We start from the raw sequence: 18,690 nt of genomic DNA, 5'->3' as shown, positions 1-18,690 counted from the left end.
AAGTTTTGGGGTAAAATGAGAATTTTTGTAGCAAAACTCAAAGTTTTGGGTTTAAAATTAAAAATTTGGGGTGAAAATGGGGTATTTGAGGGGTAAAATGTGGAATTTTGGGGTTAAAATGGGAATTTGGGGGGAATATGGGGAAATTTTTGGTGAAATGTGGGAATTTTGGGGAAAATGGGGATTTGGGGGGAAATGGGGAATTTTGAGGTCAAAATGTGGGGATTTTAGGGGAATATGTGAAAATTTGGGCTGAAATGTGGGAATTATGGGGGAAAATGGGTATTGGCGGGAAAATGTAGGAATTTGGGGGGGAAATGGGGATTTTGGGATTAAAATGAGCAATTTTAGGGCAGAAATGCCAAGTTTGGGGGGAAACCTGGGAATTTGAGTCAAAAATGGGAAATCTGGGGTGAGAAGAGTCTGATTTTGGGGTTCAAAAGGGTTTTTGGTGAGAAATTTGGTGATTTTGGGGAATTTGGGGAGAAATTCAAAGTTTTGGGAGAGAATGGGAAATCTGGAGTCAAATTGGGGCAAAATTTTTGGAGCAAAGAGGAAAATTGGAAGGGGAAAATGGGCAATTTTGGGGAGAAATATATTACATTTTAAACTAAAATGGAAAATTGTGGGTCAAAACAGGAAAATTTGGTCAAAATGGGCAATTTGGAGGAGAAAAATGTTAATTTTTGGACTTAAGTGGGGAATCAGGGTCAAAATGGGGAAATTTTAGGGGAAAATATTAAATTTTGGATGCAAATAGGGAAGTTTAAGCCTAAATGAGGCCAACATGGCCAACTTGGGCTGAAAATGGCAGATTTTGGGGTAAAGTTGAAACATTTGGGTTAAAAATAGAGATTTCAGGGAAATTTGGGCATCAAAATGGGCAATTTTGAGGCAAAATGTTAATTTTTTTATAAAAATGGGAAAATTTTTGGTCAGATGCAGCCAAAATGGCCAAGTTGGGCTCAAAATGGCTGATTTTGGGGTAAAAAGGTCAATTTTTGGTTAAAAAGGGACAATTTTGGTGTCAAAACGAGGATTTTGGCAGTCAAAATGGGTCATTCTGAGGTAAAATGGAGGAATTGGGTTTAGATGAAAGATTTGGGGATGATTTGGGATCAAAATGGGCAATTTGAGGGCAGAAGGGTCAATTTTTGCCCAAAACTGAAGAAATTTTGGTCCAACTGGGCAATTTGGGAACAGTTTGGAGGTCAAAATGAGGATTTTTGGGGCAAAAGAGTCACTTTTCTAGTAAAATGTGGGAATTTGAGTCAAAATTACCTCTTTGGGGACAAAAAGGTCTTTTTTTTACTCTAATGGGGAAATTTGGGGTAATTTTGGGATACGAGTGAGGAATTTGGGGTCAAAATGGCCAAATTTGGGACTAAAATAGAGAAATTTGGGGTGAAATGTTCCCTTTTTGGCCTGACAAGGGAAATTTTGGGATTAAAATAGGCGATCTGGGGACATTTTGGGGTCCAAATCCTCCCCTCCCGCCCACTGACTCCTCCTCCTCCGGCCTAGCCAAGCAGCCAATAGGATCACCAGAAGCGTCAAGGCTACGCCCACCACGCCGCCGATGACCAATGGGGGGAACTCGAACTCGGCTGGGGACGAGAAACCCCCTCAAAAAAAAAAAAAAGCTGGGTCAGCAAATATCCCAAACCCCCCAACACTGACCCAAAATAAACCCTGGGTCAGCAAATACCCCGAAAACCCCCAAAACACCCCCAAAAAAATCTCAGGGTTATGAAATACCCCAAAATTCCAAAAATTACCCCAACATAAACCACCCCAAGGTCAGTGAATAACAAAAATCCCCAAAATCACCCCAAAAAACCCTGAGTCAACAAATACCCCCAAATCCAAAACCCACCCTCAAAAAGAGCCCTAGGGTCAGCAAATGCTGCAAAAAAACCCCAAAACTGCCCCAAAATATCCCCATTGTCAGCAAATATCCAAAAAACCTGCTGTGGACATCAAATGCCCCAAAAACCCCAAAACTCACCCCAAAAAAACAAACCCACAGTCATGAAATACTCCAAAAACCACCCCAAAAGAACCCAGGGGTCAGCAAATATCCCAAAAACCCAAAAAATCACCCAAAAAAAAGGACCCTGTGCTCAACTGGGTGTGATCAGTTGGTGGGTGTGGTAATTGGAGTGGGCATGATCACTTTGTGCGTGTGGTCAATTGAGGATGGGTGTGGTAAGTAGGGAGGGTGGGTGTGGTCAGTGGGATGGGCGTGGTCATTGGGGTGTGTGTGGAAATTTTTGGAAGTGGTCATTGGGGTGTTGGAAGCCATTTTGATGGGTGTGGTCATTGCTTGTGGTCATCGGAGTGGGTGTGCCCGTTTGGGGATGTGGTCAACCCTGTGGGTGTGGCCTTTTTTGGATGTGATCATAGGAGTGGGTGCGGCCAATTTGATACGCGCGGTCAATTGGGAGCAGTAAATAAGTGGGTGTGGCCAATTGGCAGGGTGTGGACATTGCACTGGGTGGGACCATTTTGGGGTAAGGTCATCGAGGTGGGTGTCGCCATTTAAGGTTGTGGTCATTTGGGCGGGTGTGGCCATTGTGATACGCATGGCAATTTTGGGGATGTGGTCATTGGTGCGAGTGTAGCAATTTTGATAGGTATTGTAAACTTTAGTGAGGAAGATGACTGGGCCTGGCCATTTAGGGGTGTAGGCATTGGGGGAGTGTGGCCATCCTTGGGTGTGGTTAACCCAGGGGGTGCAGCCATTTTTGGGTCTGGTCATGGGAGAGGCAGTGGACACGTTAATGACTGTGGTCAATTTGAGAGTGGCCGTTGGGGTGGGTGTGGCCATTTTGCGGTATGGTAAATGGGGTGAGTGGAGCCATTTAACTGTGGGGCCATCGGGGTGGGTGTGGTCTATTGCGGTGTGGTCTTGGGGTAGGTGTGGTCATTGGGGGTGTGGTCATTACGGTGTGGTCGTTGGGGTAGGTTTGGGTATTTTTCAGAGTGGTCATTGGGGTGGTGAGACCCATTTTGATGGGTGTGGCCATTACTTGTGATCATTGGAGTGGGTTTGGCCGATGGGGGAGTGGTCAAAACAATGGGTGTGGCTTTTTGGGCATCATTATTGAAGTGGGTATGGCCAATTGGATGGGCAACTTCATTGGGTGTGGTCAATAGGTAGGTGTGGCCAATGGTTGGGTGTGGCAATTTTGGGGATGTGGTCATAGAGATGGGTGTGGCTATTTTGATAGGTGTGGTCAATTTCAGTGAGGCAACTGAGTGGGTGAGGCCATTTGGGGGTGTGGTCATTGGTGTGGTCATGGCCGTTTTAGGAGTGGTCATTGGTGTGGCCAGTTAGAGTTAAGCCATTTTGATGGCCGTGGTCAACTGGGGTGTGGTAATTGGGTGGGCGTGGTCACTGATGAGTGGTCACAGGCATGTGGTCACACAGCTGGGTGTGGACAACTGATTAGGTGTGATCATTGTAGTCAGCATGGCCAATCAGCCAGGACTGACCATTCCTGTGGGGGTTGCCAACCCCAATAAATCCCAATATGCCTCCTCCCCCTCCACTTTTTCCCCAAATGCCCCATTTTCCCCCCAAAACCCCCTCACCTACCCATGACCACCACGGCCACGCCTTCACTGGGCGGAGCCTCCACCCAGGCCCCGCCCACCTCCTCCTCCAGCAGGCAGCTGAAATTCCCAGAAAATTCTGGCGAAATCCGCAGGAACACCAGCTGGGACCCATCACCAGTGACGTCACTGATGACGTCATCGATGAGGTCACCCAGAGTCAGCTCGACGCCATTGCGGAAGAAGCGGAAGCGGCGCCGGAAGTGACGTCGGCTCGCGGAACAGGTCAGGCGCAGCCGCTGACCAGCGGTGACCACGCCAGACGGAGGCTCCACTAAAAGCACGGGGGGCGGACACGGGTCTGGGAAAAAATTAGGAGAAAATCAGTCTTATCGGTGATTTTAAAGTTCGGATTGGAAAAGGGTGAAAAAGGCTCAAAATTCGATTTTTGGGAGGGAAAAAAAGCCTAAAGTTCAATTTTTTGGGTGGGAATGGAGAAGATGGAGAAGAACCACCCAGTTTTTCCCAAAATCCTGATTTTTATTGGTTATAGGAAGTCCCACCATGACCCTGTTTGGATAGGGCTTGGATTCGGTCAAAAAGCCCAAAAATGGCCCCAAATTCAGTATTTTGGAGGTGGGAATGGAGAACGTGGAGACAATGGAGAAGATGGAGAAGAACCACCCAATTTTTCCCCAAGTCCTGATTTTACCCAAAACTCTGACTTTTCTTTGATGGAAGAGGTCCCACCATGGCCCTGGTTGGGTTGGGCTTAGACTGGGTGAAAAAAGGCTAAAAATGGTCCAAAATTTTGATGTTTTGGAGGTGGGAATGGAGAAGATGAAGAAGAAGCTCCCAAATTTTCCCAGAATTCTGATTTTTGATGACTTTAGGAATTTGGGGACCCCCTGGATGGTCCTGGAGGTGCCACCAAACAGGGGGAGATCCTGGGGTTGGGATTGGGTCAAAAAGCCTAAAGGTGGCTCCTGATAATTTCAGTATTTTGGAAAAAATGGGGGAAAAAAAGGAAATTGTCAATTTTGGATCTTCAGGTGGAGATTTGGGATCATGATGTGACCAAACTCAACCACACCAAACCAAACCCAGCCAAACCCAACCACGAACCAACAATGACTAAACCACACACAACCAAGGTCCAACCAAACCCAACCAAACCAAACCCAACCCAACCTTGACCCAACCCAATCAAACCCAATTCAACCTTGACCCAACCAAACCAAATCCAACCCAAACAAACCAAACCCAACCTTGACCTAACCAAACTCAACCAACCTTCCCTCTCCTCACCTTGCTATCTCCTCACCTTTCCCCACACCCCTCCCCATACCCAAACCCTGCCGCTTGCCCCTCAAAATCACCTTCCACCACCACTGCCACGGCCTCGCTGGGGTAGGAGGCAATCCAGCGCCCCTCGGTCATCTCCTCATAGCTGCAGCTGAAGTTCCCGGTCTGGTTCTGGCCGCTCCTCTCCACCCTCAGCCGGGCGCTTCCAGAACCTTCCACGATGCCCTCGGAGACCTCGAGCTCATCCCGGAGGAAGCGGAAGTGGCGCTGAGGGGCTTTGCTGGGCGGGGCCATGCAGAGGAAGAGGAGGGGCTGCCCTTGCACCGTGAGGCCCGAGGGTGTCACCGTCAGGTTGGGTTGGGTCGGGCGGTCTGGTGGGAGGAAAAGCGTCAGAGGTCAAGGTTGGAGGTCAAAAGGGGAGGGATTTTGGGGTAAAAATGGTGCTGTTGGGTCAAAAGGGGATTTTTGGTGAATGGGGGTGGATTTTGGGGTGAAAATGGTCAAATTTGGTGGAAAAGTCAAGGTTTGACCTCACTGGGGATGAATTTTGGGATGAAATTTCACCGTTGCATCTAAAGGCAATGTTTTGGTCAATGGGATGGATTTGGAGGTAAAAATGGCCCAAATTGGCTGGAAAAGTCAATGTCGGGTGGAAAACTCACGGTTGGACCGCAATGAAGACAAATTTTGCGATAAAAATTCCAAATTGGGTGGAAAAGTCAAGGTTGGACCTCAACATGGACAGATTATGGGATCAAAATGCCCCTGATGGACCAAAATCCAAGATTTTGGTCAATGGGGATAAATTTTAGGATAAAAATGCCCAATTGGGTGGAAAAGTCAACACTTAGCCTCAATGATATGAACTTGGGACAAAATGATGGAGTTGGGTAGAAAACGCAACATTGGGTGGAAAAGTCAAGGTTGGACCTCAATGGGGACGGATTTTGGGATAAAAATGCCCAATTGGACACAAAAGTCAAGGTTGGATCTCAATGGGGATAGATTTTGGGATTAAAACCCCCAACTGAGTAGAAAAGTAGTAGAAAAGTCAACATTGAGTGGAAAATCCAACCCTGAACCTCAGCAGGACCAAATTTTGGCCTTAAATCCCCAATTGGACACAGAAGTCAAGGTTCGACATCAACGAGAATGAATTTTGGGATAAAAATGCCCAGTTGGGTGGAAAAGTCAAGGTTTAGTGGAAAAGTCAAGGTTGGACCCCAATGGGTATGAATTTTGGGATTAAAACCCCCAGTTGAGTAGAAAAGTCAACATTCGGTGGAAAACCCAACCCTGAACCTCAGTGGGACCAAATTTTGACCCCACAACCCCCCCAAAACCCCCCACTCCAGGAGTTTCCACCACAAAACCTCGGACATTGATGACCACAGCCCGGCTGGGTGGCGAGTGGAGGACGCGGCCACCGCGCCGGACGACGCTGTAGGAGCAGGTGTGGAAGCCGCCGTCGTGGGGCCCGGTGACTGTGAAGGTGTGGACAGACGTCCGGCGGGACGTACGGACGTCGCTGGCCCAGCCTGAGGTGCCGTTGAAGCGGAAGACCTGGATGCGGTCGGTGCTGGGCGGCGCCGGCGCGGCGCAGGAGATGGACACGGCATCGCCCACCAGGAAACGCGCCTTGGCCGGCATCACCGAGATGCTGGGGGCGGGAGGGGAGAGGTCTGGGGAGAAAAAAGGGGGAAATGAGAAAAAAGTCAATATTTTGGAAGTGGGAATGGAGAAGATGGAGAAGAACCTCCCATTTTTTCCCCAAAATCCTGACTCTTCCCAAAATTCTGATTTTGTTTTGGGTGGAGGAGGTTCCTCCATGACCCGCTTGGGTTGGGCTCAGATTGAGTTGAAAAAGCCCAAAAATGTCCCAAAAATTCCATTTTCTGGAGGTGAAAATGGGGAAGATGGAGAAGATAGAGAACCTCCTAATTTTTACCCAAAATTCTGATTTTTTTCCTAAATATCCGATTTTGTTTTGTGGAGGAGGTGTCACCATGTCCTTGGTTGGGTTGGACTTGGATTAGGTCCAAAAGGCCTAAAAATGACCCAAAAATTCAGAGTTTTTGAGGTGAAAATGGAGAAGATTTTGGAGATGGAGAACCACCAGCAGGTTTTTCTCAAAATCTTGATTTTTGTTGGTCATGGGAGGTACCACCATGACCCTGCTGGGGTTGGGCTTGGATTTGTCCAAAAAAGCCCAAAATAGGCCCAAAAATCAATTTTTGAAGGTGAAAACGGAGAAGAGGAGAAGATTGAAAAGAACCTCACAATTTTCCCCAAAACTCCTGAGTTTTTGTTGTTGTAAGAGGTTCCACCATGACCCACTTGGGTTGGGCTTGGACTGGGTCAAAGAAGGCCAAAAACAGTACCAAAATTGGAATGTTTTGGCATGGGAATGAAGAAGATGGAGAAGGTAGAGAAGAACATCCCAATTTTCCAAAAACCCTGATTTTTTTCCTCAAACTCTGATTTGTTTTTTTTTTTTTTGGATGAAGGAGGTCCCACCTTGACTCTTCTTGGGTTGGGCTAAGTTTGGGTCCAAAAAAGCCCAAAAGTGACCCAAAAATTCAAGTTTTGGAGGTGAGAATGGGGAAGATGGGGAAGATGGAGAAAAGGGGGAAGAAATACGTAGTTTTTCACAAAATCCTGACTTTTTTTCCTAAATTTTTGAAATTTTTTTGGATGGAGGAGGTGCCACCATGACCCTGCTTCAGTTGGGCTCAGACTGGGTCAAAAAAGTAAAAAAAAAAAAAAAACCAAAAAATCTAAAACCACCCCAAAAGAAACCCCAGGGTCAGCAAATACCCTAAAACCACCGCAGAAAACCCCCATGGCTATCATAAACCCCCTAAACACCCAAAAGTTACCCCATAACCCCCCTGGGTGATCAAATACGCAAAAAAACCCCAAAACCATGCCCAAAATAAACTCCAGGGGCAGCAAATACCCCCAAAAACACAAAACCATCCCCAAAATATCCCCAGGGTTAGGAAATACCACAAAAAAATCCCAAACCATGCCAAAAAACCCCCATGTGTCGGCAAATAACCCAAAACCTCAAAACTCACCCCAAAATAAACCCCAGGGCCAGAAAATACCCCCAAAACAACCCAAAAAACTCCCGTGGACATGAAAAAACCCAAAAATGCTAAAAAACAGCCCTAAAGAAACATGGTTCAGCAAATACCCCAAAAACCCCCAAAACTCACCCCAAAACCAATCCCACGGTCATCAAATACTCCAAAACCAATAAATCCCAATATGTCTCCTCCCCCTCCACTTTTTCCCCAAATGCCCCATTTTCCCCCCAAAACCCCCTCACCTACCCATGACCACCACGGCCACGCCTTCACTGGGCGGAGCCTCCACCCAGGCCCCGCCCACCTCCTCCTCCAGCAGGCAGCTGAAATTCCCAGAAAATTCTGGCGAAATCCGCAGGAACACCAGCTGGGACCCATCACCAGTGACGTCACTGATGACGTCATCGATGAGGTCACCCAGAGTCAGCTCGACGCCATCGTGGAAGAAGCGGAAGCGGCGCCGGAAGTGACGTCGGCTCGCGGAACAGGTCAGGCGCAGCCGCTGACCCGCAGTGACCACGCCAGACGGAGGCTCCACCCAAAGCACGGGGGGCGGACACGGGTCTGGGAAAAAATTGGGGGAAAATCAGTCTTATCGGTGATTTTAAAATTCGGATTGGAAAAGGGTGAAAGTGGCTCAAAATTCGATTTTTGGGAGGAAAAAAAGCCTAAAGTTCAATTTTTTGGGTGGGAATGGAGAAGATGGAGAAGAACCACCCAGTTTTTCCCAAAATCCTGATTTTTATTGGTTACAGGAAGTCCCACCATGACCCTGTTTGGATAGGGCTTGGATTTGGTCAAAAAGCCCAAAAATGGCCCCAAATTCAGTATTTTGGAGGTGGGAATGGAGAACGTGGAGACAATGGAGAAGATGGAGAAGAACCACCCAATTTTTCCCCAAGTCCTGATTTTACCCAAAACTCTGACTTTTCTTTGATGGAAGAGGTCCCACCATGGCCCTGGTTGGGTTGGGCTTAGACTGGGTGAAAAAAGGCTAAAAATGGTCCAAAATTTTGATGTTTTGGAGGTGGGAATGGAGAAGATGAAGAAGAAGCTCCCAAATTTTCCCAGAATTCTGATTTTTGATGACTTTAGGAATTTGGGGACCCCCTGGATGGTCCTGGAGGTGCCACCAAACAGGGGGAGATCCTGGGGTTGGGATTGGGTCAAAAAGCCTAAAGGTGGCTCCTGATAATTTCAGTATTTTGGAAAAAATGGGGGAAAAAAAGGAAATTGTCAATTTTGGATCTTCAGGTGGAGATTTGGGATCACGATGTGACCAAACTCAACCACACCAAACCAAACCCAGCCAAACCCAACCACGAACCAACAATGACTAAACCACACACAACCAAGGTCCAACCAAACCCAACCCAACCTTGACCCAACCCAACCTTGACCCAACCCAACCTTGACCCAACCCAACCAAACCCAATTCAACCTTGACCCAACCAAACCAAATCCAACCCAACCAAACCAAACCCAACCTTGACCTAACCAAACTCAACCAACCTTCCCTCTCCTCACCTTGCTATCTCCTCACCTTTCCCCACACCCCTCCCCATACCCAAACCCTGCCGATTGCCCCTCAAAATCACCTTCCACCACCACTGCCACGGCCTCGCTGGGGTAGGAGGCAATCCAGCGCCCCTCAGTCATCTCCTCATAGCTGCAGCTGAAGTTCCCGGTCTGGTTCTGGCCGCTCCTCTCCACCCTCAGCCGGGCGCTTCCAGAACCTTCCACGATGCCCTCGGAGACCTCGAGCTCATCCCGGAGGAAGCGGAAGTGGCGCCGAGGGGCTTTGCTGGGCGGGGCCATGCAGAGGAAGAGGAGGGGCTGCCCTTGCACCGTGAGGCCCGAGGGTGTCACCGTCAGGTTGGGTTGGGTCGGGCGGTCTGGTGGGAGGAAAAGCGTCAGAGGTCAAGGTTGGAGGTCAAAAGGGGAGGGATTTTGGGGTAAAAATGGTGCTGTTGGGTCAAAAGGGGATTTTTGGTGAATGGGGGTGGATTTTGGGGTGAAAATGGTCAAATTTGGTGGAAAAGTCAAGGTTTGACCTCACTGGGGATGAATTTTGGGATGAAATTTCACCGTTGCATCTAAAGGCAATGTTTTGGTCAATGGGATGGATTTGGAGGTAAAAATGGCCCAAATTGGCTGGAAAAGTCAATGTCGGGTGGAAAACTCACGGTTGGACCGCAATGAAGACAAATTTTGCGATAAAAATTCCAAATTGGGTGGAAAAGTCAAGGTTGGACCTCAATGGGGACGGATTTTGGGATAAAAATGCCCAATTGGACACAAAAGTCAAGGTTGGATCTCAATGGGGATAGATTTTGGGATTAAAACCCCCAACTGAGTAGAAAAGTAGTAGAAAAGTCAACATTGAGTGGAAAACCCAACCCTGAACCTCAGCAGGACCAAATTTTGGCCTTAAATCCCCAATTGGACACAGAAGTCAAGGTTCGACATCAACGAGAATGAATTTTGGGATAAAAATGCCCAGTTGGGTGGAAAAGTCAAGGTTTAGTGGAAAAGTCAAGGTTGGACCCCAATGGGTATGAATTTTGGGATTAAAACCCCCAGTTGAGTAGAAAAGTCAACATTCGGTGGAAAACCCAACCCTGAACCTCAGTGGGACCAAATTTTGACCCCACAACCCCCCCAAAACCCCCCACTCCAGGAGTTTCCACCACAAAACCTCGGACATTGATGACCACAGCCCGGCTGGGTGGCGAGTGGAGGACGCGGCCACCGCGCCGGACGACGCTGTAGGAGCAGGTGTGGAAGCCGCCGTCGTGGGGCCCGGTGACTGTGAAGGTGTGGACAGACGTCCGGCGGGACGTACGGACGTCGCTGGCCCAGCCTGAGGTGCCGTTGAAGCGGAAGGCCTGGATGCGGTCGGTGCTGGGCGGCGCCGGCGCGGCGCAGGAGATGGACACGGCATCGCCCACCAGGAAACGCGCCTTGGCCGGCATCACCGAGATGCTGGGGGCGGGAGGGGAGAGGTCTGGGGAGAAAAAAGGGGGAAATGAGAAAAAAGTCAATATTTTGGAAGTGGGAATGGAGAAGATGGAGAAGAACCTCCCATTTTTTCCCCAAAATCCTGACTCTTCCCAAAATTCTGATTTTGTTTTGGGTGGAGGAGGTTCCTCCATGACCCGCTTGGGTTGGGCTCAGATTGAGTTGAAAAAGCCCAAAAATGTCCCAAAAATTCCATTTTCTGGAGGTGAAAATGGGGAAGATGGAGAAGATAGAGAACCTCCTAATTTTTACCCAAAATTCTGATTTTTTTCCTAAATATCCGATTTTGTTTTGTGGAGGAGGTGTCACCATGTCCTTGGTTGGGTTGGACTTGGATTAGGTCCAAAAGGCCTAAAAATGACCCAAAAATTCAGAGTTTTTGAGGTGAAAATGGAGAAGATTTTGGAGATGGAGAACCACCAGCAGGTTTTTCTCAAAATCTTGATTTTTGTTGGTCATGGGAGGTACCACCATGACCCTGCTGGGGTTGGGCTTGGATTTGTCCAAAAAAGCCCAAAATAGGCCCAAAAATCAATTTTTGAAGGTGAAAACGGAGAAGAGGAGAAGATTGAAAAGAACCTCACAATTTTCCCCAAAACTCCTGAGTTTTTGTTGTTGTAAGAGGTTCCACCATGACCCACTTGGGTTGGGCTTGGACTGGGTCAAAGAAGGCCAAAAACAGTACCAAAATTGGAATGTTTTGGCATGGGAATGAAGAAGATGGAGAAGGTGGAGAAGAACATCCCAATTTTCCCAAAACCCTGATTTTTTTCCTCAAACTCTGATTTGTTTTTTTTTTTTTTGGATGAAGGAGGTCCCACCTTGACTCTTCTTGGGTTGGGCTAAGTTTGGGTCCAAAAAAGCCCAAAAGTGACCCAAAAATTCAAGTTTTGGAGGTGAGAATGGGGAAGATGGGGAAGATGGAGAAAAGGGGGAAGAAATACGTAGTTTTTCACAAAATCCTGACTTTTTTTCCTAAATTTTTGAAATTTTTTTGGATGGAGGAGGTGCCACCATGACCCTGCTTCAGTTGGGCTCAGACTGGGTCAAAAAAGTCAAAAAAAAAAAAACCAAAAAATCTAAAACCACCCCAAAAGAAACCCCAGGGTCAGCAAATACCCTAAAACCACCGCAGAAAACCCCCATGGCTATCATAAACCCCCCAAACACCCAAAAGTTACCCCATAATCCCCCTGGGTGATCAAATACGCAAAAAAACCCCAAAACCATGCCCAAAATAAACTCCAGGGGCAGCAAATACCCCCAAAAACACAAAACCATCCCCAAAATATTCCCAGGGTTAGGAAATACCACAAAAAAACCCCAAACCATGCCGAAAAATCCCCATGTGTCGGCAAATAACCCAAAACCTCAAAACTCACCCCAAAATAAACCCCAGGGCCAGAAAATACCCCCAAAACAACCCAAAAAACTCCCGTGGACATGAAAAAACCCAAAAATGCTAAAAAACAGCCCTAAAGAAACATGGTTCAGCAAATACCCCAAAAACCCCCAAAACTCACCCCAAAACCAATCCCACGGTCATCAAATACTCCAAAACCAATAAATCCCCATATGTCTCCTCCCCCTCCACTTTTTCCCCAAATGCCCCATTTTCCCCCCAAAACCCCCTCACCTACCCATGACCACCACGGCCACGCCTTCACTGGGCGGAGCCTCCACCCAGGCCCCGCCCACCTCCTCCTCCAGCAGGCAGCTGAAATTCCCAGAAAATTCTGGCGAAATCCGCAGGAACACCAGCTGGGACCTATCACCAGTGACGTCACTGATGACGTCATCGATGAGGTCACCCGGAGTCAGCTCGACGCCATCGCGGAAGAAGCGGAAGCGGCGCCGGAAGTGACGTCGGCTCGCGGAACAGGTCAGGCGCAGCCGCTGACCCGCAGTGACCACGCCAGACGGAGGCTCCACCCAAAGCACAGGGGGCGGACACGGGTCTGGGAAAAAATTGGGGGAAAATCAGTCTTATCGGTGATTTTAAAATTCGGATTGGAAAAGGGTGAAAGTGGCTCAAAATTCGATTTTTGGGAGGAAAAAAAGCCTAAAGTTCAATTTTTTGGGTGGGAATGGAGAAGATGGAGAAGAACCACCCAGTTTTTCCCAAAATTCTGATTTTTATTGGTTACAGGAAGTCCCACCATGACCCTGTTTGGATAGGGCTTGGATTTGGTCAAAAAGCCCAAAAATGGCCCCAAATTCAGTATTTTGGAGGTGGGAATGGAGAACGTGGAGACAATGGAGAAGATGGAGAAGAACCACCCAATTTTTCCCCAAGTCCTGATTTTACCCAAAACTCTGACTTTTCTTTGATGGAAGAGGTCCCACCATGGCCCTGGTTGGGTTGGGCTTAGACTGGGTGAAAAAAGGCTAAAAATGGTCCAAAATTTTGATGTTTTGGAGGTGGGAATGGAGAAGATGAAGAAGAAGCTCCCAAATTTTCCCAGAATTCTGATTTTTGATGACTTTAGGAATTTGGGGACCCCCTGGATGGTCCTGGAGGTGCCACCAAACAGGGGGAGATCCTGGGGTTGGGATTGGGTCAAAAAGCCTAAAGGTGGCTCCTGATAATTTCAGTATTTTGGAAAAAATGGGGGAAAAAAAGGAAATTGTCAATTTTGGATCTTCAGGTGGAGATTTGGGATCATGATGTGACCAAACTCAACCACACCAAACCAAACCCAGCCAAACCCAACCACGAACCAACAATGACTAAACCACACACAACCAAGGTCCAACCAAACCCAACCAAACCAAACCCAACCCAACCTTGACCCAACCCAACCTTGACCCAACCCAACCAAACCCAATTCAACCTTGACCCAACCAAACCAAATCCAACCCAACCAAACCAAACCCAACCTTGACCTAACCAAACTCAACCAACCTTCCCTCTCCTCACCTTGCTATCTCCTCACCTTTCCCCACACCCCTCCCCATACCCAAACCCTGCCGATTGCCCCTCAAAATCACCTTCCACCACCACTGCCACGGCCTCGCTGGGGTAGGAGGCAATCCAGCGCCCCTCGGTCATCTCCTCATAGCTGCAGCTGAAGTTCCCGGTCTGGTTCTGGCCGCTCCTCTCCACCCTCAGCCGGGCGCTTCCAGAACCTTCCACGATGCCCTCGGAGACCTCGAGCTCATCCCGGAGGAAGCGGAAGTGGCGCCGAGGGGCTTTGCTGGGCGGGGCCATGCAGAGGAAGAGGAGGGGCTGCCCTTGCACCGTGAGGCCCGAGGGTGTCACCGTCAGGTTGGGTTGGGTCGGGCGGTCTGGTGGGAGGAAAAGCGTCAGAGGTCAAGGTTGGAGGTCAAAAGGGGAGGGATTTTGGGGTAAAAATGGTGCTGTTGGGTCAAAAGGGGATTTTTGGTGAATGGGGGTGGATTTTGGGGTGAAAATGGTCAAATTTGGTGGAAAAGTCAAGGTTTGACCTCACTGGGGATGAATTTTGGGATAAAATTTCACCGTTGCATCTAAAGGCAATGTTTTGGTCAATGGGATGGATTTGGAGGTAAAAATGGCCCAAATTGGCTGGAAAAGTCAATGTCGGGTGGAAAACTCACGGTTGGACCGCAATGAAGACAAATTTTGCGATAAAAATTCCAAATTGGGTGGAAAAGTCAAGGTTGGACCTCAATGGGGACGGATTTTGGGATAAAAATGCCCAATTGGACACAAAAGTCAAGGTTGGATCTCAATGGGGATAGATTTTGGGATTAAAACCCCCAACTGGGTAGAAAAGTAGTAGAAAAGTCAACATTGAGTGGAAAACCCAACCCTGAACCTCAGCAGGACCAAATTTTGGCCTTAAATCCCCAATTGGACACAGAAGTCAAGGTTCGACATCAACGAGAATGAATTTTGGGATAAAAATGCCCAGTTGGGTGGAAAAGTCAAGGTTTAGTGGAAAAGTCAAGGTTGGACCCCAATGGGTATGAATTTTGGGATTAAAACCCCCAGTTGAGTAGAAAAGTCAACATTCGGTGGAAAACCCAACCCTGAACCTCAGTGGGACCAAATTTTGACCCCACAACCCCCCCAAAACCCCCCACTCCAGGAGTTTCCACCACAAAACCTCGGACATTGATGACCACAGCCCGGCTGGGTGGCGAGTGGAGGACGCGGCCACCGCGCCGGACGACGCTGTAGGAGCAGGTGTGGAAGCCGCCGTCGTGGGGCCCGGTGACTGTGAAGGTGTGGACAGACGTCCGGCGGGACGTACGGACGTCGCTGGCCCAGCCTGAGGTGCCGTTGAAGCGGAAGGCCTGGATGCGGTCGGTGCTGGGCGGCGCCGGTGCGGCGCAGGAGATGGACACGGCATCGCCCACCAGGAAACGCGCCTTGGCCGGCATCACCGAGATGCTGGGGGCGGGAGGGGAGAGGTCTGGGGAGAAAAAAGGGGGAAATGAGAAAAAAGTCAATATTTTGGAAGTGGGAATGGAGAAGATGGAGAAGAACCTCCCATTTTTTCCCCAAAATCCTGACTCTTCCCAAAATTCTGATTTTGTTTTGGGTGGAGGAGGTTCCTCCATGACCCGCTTGGGTTGGGCTCAGATTGAGTTGAAAAAGCCCAAAAATGTCCCAAAAATTCCATTTTCTGGAGGTGAAAATGGGGAAGATGGAGAAGATAGAGAACCTCCTAATTTTTACCCAAAATTCTGATTTTTTTCCTAAATATCCGATTTTGTTTTGTGGAGGAGGTGTCACCATGTCCTTGGTTGGGTTGGACTTGGATTAGGTCCAAAAGGCCTAAAAATGACCCAAAAATTCAGAGTTTTTGAGGTGAAAATGGAGAAGATTTTGGAGATGGAGAACCACCAGCAGGTTTTTCTCAAAATCTTGATTTTTGTTGGTCATGGGAGGTACCACCATGACCCTGCTGGGGTTGGGCTTGGATTTGTCCAAAAAAGCCCAAAATAGGCCCAAAAATCAATTTTTGAAGGTGAAAACGGAGAAGAGGAGAAGATTGAAAAGAACCTCACAATTTTCCCCAAAACTCCTGAGTTTTTGTTGTTGTAAGAGGTTCCACCATGACCCACTTGGGTTGGGCTTGGACTGGGTCAAAGAAGGCCAAAAACAGTACCAAAATTGGAATGTTTTGGCATGGGAATGAAGAAGATGGAGAAGGTGGAGAAGAACATCCCAATTTTCCCAAAACCCTGATTTTTTTCCTCAAACTCTGATTTGTTTTTTTTTTTTTTTTGGATGAAGGAGGTCCCACCTTGACTCTTCTTGGGTTGGGCTAAGTTTGGGTCCAAAAAAGCCCAAAAGTGACCCAAAAATTCAAGTTTTGGAGGTGAGAATGGGGAAGATGGGGAAGATGGAGAAAAGGGGGAAGAAATACGTAGTTTTTCACAAAATCCTGACTTTTTTTCCTAAATTTTTGAAATTTTTTTGGATGGAGGAGGTGCCACCATGACCCTGCTTCAGTTGGGCTCAGACTGGGTCAAAAAAGTAAAAAAAAAAAAAACCAAAAAATCTAAAACCACCCCAAAAGAAACCCCAGGGTCAGCAAATACCCTAAAACCACCGCAGAAAACCCCCATGGCTATCATAAACCCCCCAAACACCCAAAAGTTACCCCATAATCCCCCTGGGTGATCAAATACGCAAAAAAACCCCAAAACCATGCCCAAAATAAACTCCAGGGGCAGCAAATACCCCCAAAAACACAAAACCATCCCCAAAATATTCCCAGGGTTAGGAAATACCACAAAAAAACCCCAAACCATGCCGAAAAATCCCCATGTGTCGGCAAATAACCCAAAACCTCAAAACTCACCCCAAAATAAACCCCAGGGCCAGAAAATACCCCCAAAACAACCCAAAAAACTCCCGTGGACATGAAAAAACCCAAAAATGCTAAAAAACAGCTCTAAAGAAACATGGTTCAGCAAATACCCCAAAAACCCCCAAAACTCACCCCAAAACCAATCCCACGGTCATCAAATACTCCAAAACCAATAAATCCCCATATGTCTCCTCCCCCTCCACTTTTTCCCCAAATGCCCCATTTTCCCCCCAAAACCCCCTCACCTACCCATGACCACCACGGCCACGCCTTCACTGGGCGGAGCCTCCACCCAGGCCCCGCCCACCTCCTCCTCCAGCAGGCAGCTGAAATTCCCAGAAAATTCTGGCGAAATCCGCAGGAACACCAGCTGGGACCCATCACCAGTGACGTCACTGATGACGTCATCGATGAGGTCACCCGGAGTCAGCTCGACGCCATCGCGGAAGAAGCGGAAGCGGCGCCGGAAGTGACGTCGGCTCGCGGAACAGGTCAGGCGCAGCCGCTGACCCGCAGTGACCACGCCAGACGGAGGCTCCACCCAAAGCACGGGGGGCGGACACGGGTCTGGGAAAAAATTGGGGGAAAATCAGTCTTATCGGTGATTTTAAAATTCGGATTGGAAAAGGGTGAAAGTGGCTCAAAATTCGATTTTTGGGAGGAAAAAAAGCCTAAAGTTCAATTTTTTGGGTGGGAATGGAGAAGATGGAGAAGAACCACCCAGTTTTTCCCAAAATCCTGATTTTTATTGGTTATAGAAAGTCCCACCATGACCCTGTTTGGATAGGGCTTGGATTCGGTCAAAAAGCCCAAAAATGGCCCCAAATTCAGTATTTTGGAGGTGGGAATGGAGAACGTGGAGACAATGGAGAAGATGGAGAAGAACCACCCAATTTTTCCCCAAGTCCTGATTTTACCCAAAACTCTGACTTTTCTTTGATGGAAGAGGTCCCACCATGGCCCTGGTTGGGTTGGGCTTAGACTGGGTGAAAAAAGGCTAAAAATGGTCCAAAATTTTGATGTTTTGGAGGTGGGAATGGAGAAGATGAAGAAGAAGCTCCCAAATTTTCCCAGAATTCTGATTTTTGATGACTTTAGGAATTTGGGGACCCCCTGGATGGTCCTGGAGGTGCCACCAAACAGGGGGAGATCCTGGGGTTGGGATTGGGTCAAAAAGCCTAAAGGTGGCTCCTGATAATTTCAGTATTTTGGAAAAAATGGGGGAAAAAAAGGAAATTGTCAATTTTGGATCTTCAGGTGGAGATTTGGGATCACGATGTGACCAAACTCAACCACACCAAACCAAACCCAGCCAAACCCAACCACGAACCAACAATGACTAAACCACACACAACCAAGGTCCAACCAAACCCAACCCAACCTTGACCCAACCCAACCTTGACCCAACCCAACCAAACCCAATTCAACCTTGACCCAACCAAACCAAATCCAACCCAACCAAACCAAACCCAACCTTGACCTAACCAAACTCAACCAACCTTCCCTCTCCTCACCTTGCTATCTCCTCACCTTTCCCCACACCCCTCCCCATACCCAAACCCTGCCGATTGCCCCTCAAAATCACCTTCCACCACCACTGCCACGGCCTCGCTGGGGTAGGAGGCAATCCAGCGCCCCTCGGTCATCTCCTCATAGCTGCAGCTGAAGTTCCCGGTCTGGTTCTGGCCGCTCCTCTCCACCCTCAGCCGGGCGCTTCCAGAACCTTCCACGATGCCCTCGGAGACCTCGAGCTCATCCCGGAGGAAGCGGAAGTGGCGCCGAGGGGCTTTGCTGGGCGGGGCCATGCAGAGGAAGAGGAGGGGCTGCCCTTGCACCGTGAGGCCCGAGGGTGTCACCGTCAGGTTGGGTTGGGTCGGGCGGTCTGGTGGGAGGAAAAGCGTCAGAGG

The 18,690-nt window shown here is 48.4% G+C and overlaps 1 protein-coding gene across 1 annotated transcript in view; it reads right to left on the bottom strand.

The window, feature by feature from the left end:
- Positions 1-1,401: 1,401 nt before the first annotated feature.
- LOC131094995 (uncharacterized) overlaps positions 1,402-18,690 on the bottom strand; it is a 65,693-nt gene continuing 48,404 nt past the window's right edge. Inside the window, exons 11-22 of the mRNA XM_058042588.1 lie at positions 18,369-18,665; positions 17,033-17,350; positions 15,068-15,376; positions 13,968-14,264; positions 12,617-12,934; positions 10,654-10,962; positions 9,554-9,850; positions 8,202-8,519; positions 6,237-6,545; positions 4,938-5,234; positions 3,602-3,919; positions 1,402-1,607 (exon numbers count right to left, since the gene is read on the bottom strand). Of these exons, the coding sequence (XP_057898571.1) occupies positions 1,447-1,607; positions 3,602-3,919; positions 4,938-5,234; positions 6,237-6,545; positions 8,202-8,519; positions 9,554-9,850; positions 10,654-10,962; positions 12,617-12,934; positions 13,968-14,264; positions 15,068-15,376; positions 17,033-17,350; positions 18,369-18,665 (3,548 nt within the window). The 3' untranslated portion in view covers positions 1,402-1,446. The remainder of the gene's footprint in view (positions 1,608-3,601; positions 3,920-4,937; positions 5,235-6,236; positions 6,546-8,201; positions 8,520-9,553; positions 9,851-10,653; positions 10,963-12,616; positions 12,935-13,967; positions 14,265-15,067; positions 15,377-17,032; positions 17,351-18,368; positions 18,666-18,690) is intronic.

This window comes from Melospiza georgiana, chromosome 32 (assembly GCF_028018845.1).
Source record: "Melospiza georgiana isolate bMelGeo1 chromosome 32, bMelGeo1.pri, whole genome shotgun sequence".
NCBI lineage: Eukaryota > Metazoa > Chordata > Aves > Passeriformes > Passerellidae > Melospiza > Melospiza georgiana.
The sequence above is the reverse complement of the archived record's forward strand: the minus strand, read 5'-3'. Positions and strand labels throughout refer to the sequence as shown.